At 47.4% G+C, this 9822-nt stretch overlaps 1 protein-coding gene across 2 annotated transcripts in view; it reads right to left on the bottom strand.

The window, feature by feature from the left end:
* Positions 1 to 3087: 3087 nt before the first annotated feature.
* The window catches only part of GJC3 (gap junction protein gamma 3), a 41593-nt gene continuing 34858 nt past the window's right edge, over positions 3088 to 9822 (bottom strand). Inside the window, exons 1-2 of one of the 2 annotated variants that reach the window (XM_032604770.1) lie at positions 8744 to 8831; positions 3088 to 4551 (exon numbers count right to left, since the gene is read on the bottom strand). In XM_032604770.1, the coding sequence (XP_032460661.1) occupies positions 3726 to 4550 (825 nt within the window). In that variant the 5' untranslated portion in view covers position 4551; positions 8744 to 8831 and the 3' untranslated portion in view covers positions 3088 to 3725. Of the gene's footprint in view, positions 4552 to 8743; positions 8832 to 9822 lie in introns of those variants that run through there. The other variant, XM_032604769.1, reaches the window with a different exon arrangement.

Raw genomic sequence — 9822 nt, 5'->3', positions numbered from 1 at the left:
TATCTGTATGTCTGCCTTTGTATTGAACTATATCTCCTTAATGTCTTTGTGTCTTCAATCCTGCCATACTCCTGAAATGAACATCCTTCTTTACTGAAAATATTGAGGCTCCCTGATTTACAATTTTATTCATATGGAATTCCAGGGGATCCCAACTGGCCAAACAATCTTGAAAAAGAAGAACAAACTAGGGGTACTCACACTTCCCAATTTCAAACGTTATTACAAAGCTGCAGTAATCAAAACATGGTACTGCTATAAGGATAGACACGTAGATCAATGGAATCGAATTGAGAGTACAAAAACAATGCCATACATCTACAAGCAGTTGATTTTCAACAGTGGTGCCAAAACCATTATATGTAGGGAAAATAGGCCTTTCAACAAATGGTGCTGGGACAACTGGATATCTCCATGCAAAAGAATGAAGTTGGACCCTTATCTCATACCATATACAAAAATTAATTCAAAATCAAAGACCTAAATGTAAAGCTAAAACTATAAAATTTTTAGAAGGAAACATAGGTCTAATCTTCATAGTCATGGATTAGGCAATGGTTTCTTAACTATAACACCAAAATCATAAGCAACAAAAGAAAAAAATGATAAACTGGATTTCATCAAAATTAAAACCTTTTGTGCATCAAAGGACACTCAATAAAGTGAAAGACCACCCACTGAATGGGAGAAAATATTTGGAATATCAGATCCTTAAGTCTGATAAGGATCTAGTATCCAGAATATATGAAGAATTCAACAATAAAAATACAAACAGCCCAATTTTAAAATGGACAAAGATTTGAGTAGATATTTCCCCAGAGGAGCTCTACAAATGGCCAATAAGCTCATGAAAAGATGCTCAACATCATTAGTCATTAGGGAAATGCAAATCAAAACCACAATGAAATATCACTTCACCCACTAGGATGGCTAGAATTTAAAAATCAAACAAACAGAAAAATAAAAACAAAATACCAAGTGTTGGCAAGGATGCAGATTAAATTGGAATCCATTTGTACATTGCTGCTGGGAATGTGAAATAGTAAATAGTACAGCTGCTGTGGGAAAAAGGTTGGCAGTTCCTCAAAAATTTAAAGTGTTACCATATGCCCCAGCAATTTCACTCCTAGGTATTTACCCAAGAGAACTGAAAACATAAACAGAAACTAGTACATGAATGTTCATAGCACCATTACTCAGAATAGCCCAAAAGTGGAAACAATCCAAATGTCCAGCTGAAAGATGAGTAAATAAAATGTGGTATAGCCATACAATGAAATAATAATCATAAAAGGAATGAGGTACTGATACATGCTACAACATGGATGAACCTTGATAACATGATGCTGAGTGAAAGAAGCCAGTCACAAAAGACCACATACTGTATGATTCCATTTGTATGAAAAGCCCAGCCTAGGAAAATCTGTAGAGACAGAAAGTAGATTAGTGGTTGCTTATGTTTGGGGGCGTGGGTATTTGTGGGTAACAGCTAAGCACTATAGGATTTCTTTTTGAATTGTTGAAAATTTTCTAAAATTGTGTCAATGGATACACAACTCTGACTATACTAAAAGCCATTCAGGGCTTCCCAGGTGGCGCAGTGGTTAAGAATCCGCCTGCCAGTGGAGGGGACACGGGTTCGAGCCCTGGCCCAGGAAGATCCCACATGCCATGGAGCAACTAAGCCTGTGTGCCACAACTACAGAGCCTGCGCTCTAGAGCCCGCATGCCACAACTACTGAAGCCCGCGCGCCTAGAGCCCGTGCTCCACAACAAGAGACACTGCAATGAGAAGTCCGCACACAACGAAGAGTACCCCCTGCTCGCCACAACTAGAAAGTCCACACACAGCAACAAAGACCCAGCACAGCCATAAATAAATAAATTTATTAAAAGCCATTGAATTATATACTTCTAATGGGTGAATTATAGGGTGTGTGAACCATACGTCAATAAAGCTATTTTAGGGACTTCCCTGGTGGGGCAGTGGTTAAGAATCCTCCTGCCAATGCAGGGAACACGGGTTCGAGCCCTGGTCTGGGAAGATCTCACATGCCATGGAGCAACTAAGCCCGTGCGCCACAACTACTGAAGCCCGCGTGCCTAGAGCCCATCCTCCGCAACAAGAGAAGCCACCGCAATGAGAAGCCTGCGCACCACAGCAAAGAGTAGACCCCGCTCGCAGTAACTAAAGAAAGCCTGCGCACAGCAACAAAGACCCAACGCAGCTATAACTAAATAAATTTATTTAAAATAAATTAATTAAAAAATAAAGCTATTTTAAAAGGGACACCATCAAGGAGGAATTCAGAATGATGACATTTGCTTTTTTTCTGTCCTTGGTCACTTGGCTGGGCTCTGGCTATGCTAGATACGGGATTCTTTATGAAACACTGTAGCAGAAAGAAAACTGTTACTTTGCTAGTTGTTGCCAAAGTGTCTTTGGGGAATCAAGTATCTTTCCTTAGGAATGAGCCTTCCTAATTTAATTGGGGATCATCTGAGATTCAGAGGAGACAACCAAACCTGGAAACTGCTCTTTGTTGAGAATTTGAGGGCAAGGAAGAACTGAGAAGGGAAGTGTTTCTGCAGAAAAGGTGGGAGGCTGGGATGCTTTTGGACAGAAATGACTGAGAGACACAAGAAAAGAGAAGCCTGATATCCAGCATTAGATCATCTGCTGAATCACACTGTGATATAAATGTCCCTTACTGTTAGCCCTGAATCAGCAATAAAACTCTGCGGTCTTTTCTGTGTGATACCGAGAAGTATGAGTTTAAAAAGTAACGACTTGGCCCCTCCCCCCCATATGAAACAATGGAGCAGCTGCAACGTACAAGGCAGAGAATGAGGACTGAGCAGAAATCAGATCTGTCAGTGGTCCAGGGTATGTAAGCCTCTGAATTCACAGGAATCTTCCAGAAGAGTGTGGCTGAGTGTTTGAATACATTGAATCTATATATTAAAGGACCCTGGGTTAGTTACATATGCTTGGAAAGCCAGAGTTTCTGAATATGACATATATTGCAGGGCTGGGTGCATTTATAGGTTACAAGATTTTAAAGGTTGGGGGAGCAGAGATGTGGACAGCAGGAAAGAGGAGTAGACTCATTGAGACAGGAAAGAGGATTGTCCTCAGCAACAGGAATGCCAGCAACAGTGGTCAATATTTATTGTGCAGGACAGAGAGGCACGGTTTTATGGAGGTTTCTGCTGGCTGACTCTGGAACCAAGCCCATGAAAATTGTGATGCTGACACCAGGGAATTCTGGTGAGGAGGCACAAGCAGGAGATCTCCAAGGAAAAGCTTCAGACACCGTGGCCCCCCAAGGCTCTTGGATATGCTTCAACAGCCTTTAATTTACCATGGAGATAGACACCCCACTCACTGGATGTTCGGACAAAGATGCAGTCAGAGGGTTTCCTTCAGAGGTGAGCCAGGTGTCTTCATAATTCTGCAAAGTAGAGGATCAAGCAGAAGCTGAGCCTTTTCCTAAGTGGGAAGAGACCTAAATGGAAGGGCAGGAGGTACAATCAACTGAGCACTTGGGTCCTGGTTCATTGGAAGGAACCATCCAGTTGATGGGGATGCAGCTGGGCGATGGGGTGGGATGAGTGGTTAGGACACCTCTGCGTAGAACCTGGTTTTCTACTTTGTAACTTGTGGGAGTTGTACTTCCCGGAGGGTGAGGGGCTTGCCGTGGGGGATCATCAGGACCCATACATCAGGGACAGGTAGAAAGAGGGACATCAGTGCCCCTCTCACCTGCTTCTGCAAACCGTTCTTTTGTTTCCACCACTGGGAAGTTATCAGTCGGTTCCTTGTGTCTTTGGGCGCTCTCTGAAGTTGGGAAGTGGTTAGAAGAGGGAGATTTGTGCTTCCAGATCTTCCACCATCTCCCCAGGCCCAGGAGCACAAGCTCCAAAAGCGTGAACAAGAGACAGAGCCCAGTGACCCCAAACATGGTCTTCAGGAAGATGGTCTTCTCAGAGGGGCGAGACAGATTACAGCTTATACTACCAAGGCAAGGCTCTCGACGACACGCAAAGGAGCTGGGCATCTTGAACCCGTACAGATGGTACTGCCCCCCCAAAGCTGCCCCTTCAAGGGCCAGTCGCACCCCCAGCTGTGCCACATAGGCCCAGAGCACCCTGGGGCTTCCAGGCCCCAAGGCATCTCTGCTTTTCTCCCCTTGGCGGATCAGGGTCTCCTCTTCCTTCTTCACCTTTTCAGATTCCTCCCAGTGCCAGATCACATGATACAGAGTGAAACCCATGTAGAGGGCACTGGGTACAGCCACCAGGGTGACCTGGAAGGCCCAGAAGCGCAGCGGGGAGAGAGGGTGGAAGGCATCGTAGCAGGCAGCCTTGCAGCCCAGCTGCTGCGTGTGACACACGAACTCGCTCTGCTCGTCGCCGTAGACCCCCATCCCACTGGCGGCCAGCAGCACGAAGCGGAACCCCAGGAGCACGGGAAGCAGGAGGCGCCCCACGGGGGTGGAGTGCTGGCTCTCCTCCACCACCAGCCGCCTCAGGAACCTGCCGCACATGCTGTTAGGGAGCAGAGGACAGTGGTGAGTGTAGGTGTAATGCTCACTGTCCAGTGGGAGAAGTGCCAGGCCAGCTCTTCACTCCCACTCCAACGGTGACTAAGGCAGGCTTCCTTGCTCCTCTCCTAGGACCTGGCTGATCAAATACCACGACCTGAGGGCACCTCTTTATAGTTAACTGAATTATCTATGTAGAATATTAATAGTGAGTGAGTGTGGGTGTGGCTTTCTCTTCTGTCCCCGCTCCTGTACTGCTGGAGGGGAGAGGAACTCTCGGCCTGAGGGGAGGCCAAGGTCAGTCTTTGTCTCTCTCTTTCCCTCCCTCCCACTCCTGCTTCCCAAAGGCTAAATAGTCAGAGACCCGAGTCCTCTGAAGACCATTGCTTCCCTAGGTGATGGTTGCTAGGTCTGGTGCTACTGTCAGTGTCACCTGAACGAAATCAGTGCTGCCCCTGGGAGGGGTGTGCATTGCCTTCTCTGGCTTCAGGCCCCCAGTTGCTCACAGGTGTGTCAGTCTGGCCCCCATCACAGTGGTGAGACTGAGGTGAGGTTAGGTTAAGGGGCTCGGTGGGGATCCAGTGAACAGAGTGAATATCAAGGCTTGCTCTAGTCTGATGTTCTTCAGACCTAACCAGCTTAGGAAAGGAGAATACTTTGAAGAAAACCCAGCAGAATCTACTGGTTAAACATAATGGTGTTTGGGCCAAAGCCAGAGGTGACTGGATCAAAATTCAAAATTCAACTCTGCTTTGTCATTGCTCCTTGGATTTACATCTCCCTCGTGGTGAGAGGTGACCATGGTCGAGGACAGGCTTCAGAAATTCTTCTGTTCTCTGGACAAAATGCCATCATGCTACAAGCCCAGTTTGCCATCTTCTCTGTCCTCCTCAGCAGCCCTCCTCAACGGCAAGCTTCTCTTCCTAACCCTACCCCTTCAGCCCAAACTCTTACATACCTGGTTCCCCTCACTCTCAGAAGACCATACAAAGCTCTTATTCCAGAGAAAATAGACTCGTTAGTGTGAAACCCTGAAGCTCCTTCTTCTCATATCTTCACAGTCATGTCCTGCTGTAGCATCTCAGAGAAAGAAGTGTCTTTCCACTTGTGCAAGGCTGCCCTCCCTTTCAACTCTGTGTCCCTGGGGCACTCCTTCCAGCTTCCTCAAGAATTTGACCCCCTAATTACCTTTTCTGTAATTCAGACCATCCTTGTTTCTGCTCTGACCTTGAACTTGCTTAGGTTTCTTCCTGTTAAGTCGAATAATAATAACTTGAATTTCTAAGTTAACATGGCAGCAAGTGAGACAAGCCTAATTTATCTCACGTCGGCTTCCCAATTATAATACCCAGAGAGATGCACAAAGCAATCTTAAATGAGTATTAGTGTTATAAACTATAGATAAAATGGACCACATGCCGAAACTTCGGCAGAATGGTCACTTTTGTGCAATCAAAAGAGACGGATTGAGATGCTTCCAAGGGACAGTTCTAAGGGCCTCAGTTGACCAGAGAATTATGTCACCATCCACCAACTGTGAGAAACCATATTTGAGCCACTAAGAATCAGAGTCTGAACCTCTGCCTGCCCCTCAGTCCCTGTCTTTCTTCTTCCTTCATAGACTGTGAAAACTTAGAAGTACGTCAGGCTGCTGAAAATTCTTTTCTATAAAATTGGGTTAAAAATTTTAGAAGAAATTTATTTCCAGTCTCTAGAAAGATGCAGAATTGGTCCCATGATTAAAGATGGCATATTGAAGATAAAGATTTATCCCTTCTCATCCCTAAGACTCCTCAAAAATGAGAGTCAATGGATCTTTACATGTGTACACCCACTATAAATAGAGTAGAAGAAACATCATCAGCTTGATCTTTGAAGGCAATGGGACAGATTCTGGGGGAAATTAGATCAGGATGCCAGAAAGCACATTGGATAATTCTCCCAGAATTCAAAGGAAGAAGATGAATAATTGAAGATAATAAAAGATAGGGCTTCCCTGGTGGCGCAGTGGTTGAGGGTCCGCCTGCCGATGCAGGGGACGCGGGTTCGTGCCCTGGTCCGGGAGGATCCCGCGTGCTGCAGAGCAGCTGGGCTTGTGGGCCGTGGCCCCTGGGCCTGAGCGTCCGGAGCCTGTGCTCCGCAGCGGGAGAGGCCGCAGCAGTGAGAGGCCCGGAGACAGAAAAAAAAAAAAAAAAAAAGATAAATAGATAAGGAGCAAAATCTGTTTCTAATTTGGAAATCAAGACAACAGTAAAACAAAGTCACTAGCTTACGTATTGGTGAGAAAGCACTTCGTGAAGTGTCTAGGAAAGAAGTGGTTTCTCCATAAATGTTTCAGTTTTGTTTGGTGAAAACTGAGCTCCACAGCAAGTTTCAAGGCCGGTCCTGGGTTTCTCAACCTTGGCACTGTTGATGCTTGGGGACTGATGATTCTTGTTGAGGGGTAGCAGGGGTGGGGTCCCATGCTTTGTAAGATGTTTAGCAGCATTCCTGGCCTCTATCCACTAGATGCCAGTAGCATACTTCTCCCCTCCCACCCAGAACTGTCTCCAGGTACTGCTAAGTGTCCCCTGGGGTCAAAATCACCCCTGGTTGAGAACCACTGCTTTAGGGAAGCACTGGTCCTTCACCTCTCCACTCTTGGCTTCAGTCGCCAGCTCTGTAAAGCAAGATGTCTGCACCAGAGCATCTCAGAGGGCTTTTGTAGGGCATGATAATCAGCCCATTTCCAGGCTGGTTGTACATCCTCCTGTGAGGATGCCTGCAGCCTCTCCCACCTCATAAGTTCAAAGGGTCCCAGCACTTGGGGTTGGGGGAGAGCCCTGGGCTCTGGGGGTTTCTGCCCTGGCCCTCCTGGCGAGTCACCAGACTAAACGTTAACTTGGTAAATTCTCAAGTCAAGCTCTCCGCCTCGTCTCATTTCCAAGTGCGGGCCCAGCACTGTCTACACATGTTGCCAGCACATCCCCAGCAGACCTGGAATTTAACACAGAGCAGCCCTGGCATATTCCAAGTGTCGGGAGTTTGAGTAGCTTCCTGAAGCCCTCTCTCTGGTTCTTCTTTCCCGTGCCCACCCCAGACCTGTAGCCAGACACCCAGATGTCCTCTGAGAGGGTCTCAGAACCGAACTGAGGTCTCCAGGGCTCACCTCGGAGCTTTGGGGATTTGGAAGGGAGAGAACAGAAAAAGCAGGAGAAGAGGGCTTGCTTGAGATCGCTTGGTTTGGAGCACCCTTCCTGCCCTTTGCCCCACGGCTGTTATAACCAAAACAATGCTTATTCAACACACATTCCAGGGCCTCCTGGAGGGTGCAGACAATAAATATCCTGCTCCATCTCCCCAAGTCTGCAGACCAAAGGGAGTTTCCTATAAACCGAAGCTCAAACACAGCTGTCCGTCCTCCCTCCTCCCCTGCTTTCCTGGGACCCAGTGGTCTCCTCATCTGTTCCAGCCGTCCCCAGCCCACCCCTCTCATTCTCTGAGACCCGCGTCCTCCTCCCACAAACACATCTGCAGCTTTGCCCACAGGGGGCCAGAGACCCCAGGCCAAACTTCGAGACCTAGGGAGCTGAGGGCTCAGCATTGTTGAGAAAATTCAAGGGACCACTGTTTCTCCAAGGGGAGAAAGAGTTTGCAAATCAATTTATTCTGGAGGGGGCTGGCGGGATCTGAGCCCTGTCAAGATTTTAGAAGCAGTTCCTATGAGCTCAAGAGTTGGGAGAAGGAGGAAAACCCAGAGTTTGAGGGGATTTTCGAATACGTAAACAGATTTTTAAAAATTTCATAGCAATTTTGTTAAGAATTTTTCTAAGCATCTCTTGTTCTTTGGGAGAAAAATTTCAGGATACTGTGGCGGCAGAATCCACCTCAGAGAGTTAAGGCGTGAAGGAAGGAGGTCCACTGAGGCCAGCACTAGAGCAGCTCCCTGCTTCCAGCTCACCCCACCTGGCCTAGAAAACATTCTAGATCTTTTACTAAAGTGCGGTCCATGGTGCAGCAGCCCTGTCATCACCAGGGGTGCAGAACCTCAGGCCACATCCCAGGCTTAGCAAGTCAGTCTGAATTTTAATAATAATCCCCAGGCCGTGGGCGTGCGCATTAGAGTTACAGATGCACAGCCCAGAGCCCCAGGCAGTCCCCACCACCACTACCCCAGGCCCTGTGCCAGCCCAGCTTTGCTCTGCCCTGGCACTCACCTGGCAGCTTCAAGCAGAAGCACCAACAGCGGGGGGGAAAGAGGCAGAGGTAAGAGCCCTCAGGCTGGAGCCCGCAGGGTCCCAGCTCTCCCCCAGGCCCTGCCTCCAAGCCTCCACCCACTCCTTCCCCCCGCCCCTTGTCTTTCCTGGCAGCCTTAGCGCAGGGTCAAAGAATTGCAGCCAGAGGGGCAGGCAGCCCAGCTGCTAAAGAATGGGCTCTGGAGAATAACCCTCTATTGTCGAGGGTGAGGGCTCTGTCTTCTAAGTGAACTGAAATGGGGATTCTCAGATCATCTGAAAGGGGGGCAAAGGCTTCGGCATGTTTTCAATATAGGGACTTGCAGGCAACAACAGATAGAATTCCACACATTTACCTCTGGACATCCTCTCTTCTTGGCTGGGAGAAACGGGCTCTCTGCAACTCAGGGAGCCCAGCCCCTCTCCACCAGGCCCTGGGAAGATTGCAACACCTGAGTCCCAGATACTGGCCCTGTGGAGATCTGGAGCATCATTCCACTATTTTCTAGCATTTAACATTGTTGTAGAGAAGTTCAAGTCCACCTCAATAGTCTTCATCTTTTAAGTGATTTGATCTTTTTGACAGTTTGCCAAATGGATGATTTTTTACCTTTGAAGCCTGTTCACTCCTCCAGGGGATACTATTCAGCTAGACGTAGAAATCTCTCACTGGCTCTTTCCTGTTCACATCTGGTACACAGGAAATATGGATGCATCCTTAGGGCCAAGAAACTCTGGGCATACAGGCCGTTTCCGACACAGCCACATCTCCTTCCGTTCATCTGCTGGATATCTTATCTCCTGCCTTTTTTTTTTTTTTTTTTTCTCTCCTGCCTTTTTGATTTATCATTCGGGAATCAACACACTGGAGCCCCTCTCACTAGGCATGAGATACAGGAGGCAGCACCCTCACCGCCTTCCCTTGGAAGAACTACTAGCACATCTCTTTCCAAGGCAGCTTCCCTCCAGAGTTAATCCTCTCTCCCTCTAATTTCCAACAGCTCTGCCATTTTATACAACTTAGACGTGGGTGTAGAGTTCGAGCGACATAACTTATTTAT

The sequence above is a fragment of the Phocoena sinus genome, chromosome 15, assembly GCF_008692025.1.
Source record: "Phocoena sinus isolate mPhoSin1 chromosome 15, mPhoSin1.pri, whole genome shotgun sequence".
Lineage (NCBI taxonomy): Eukaryota > Metazoa > Chordata > Mammalia > Artiodactyla > Phocoenidae > Phocoena > Phocoena sinus.
Note: the sequence above shows the minus strand (reverse complement) of the source record. Positions and strands in the feature narration are given on the sequence as shown.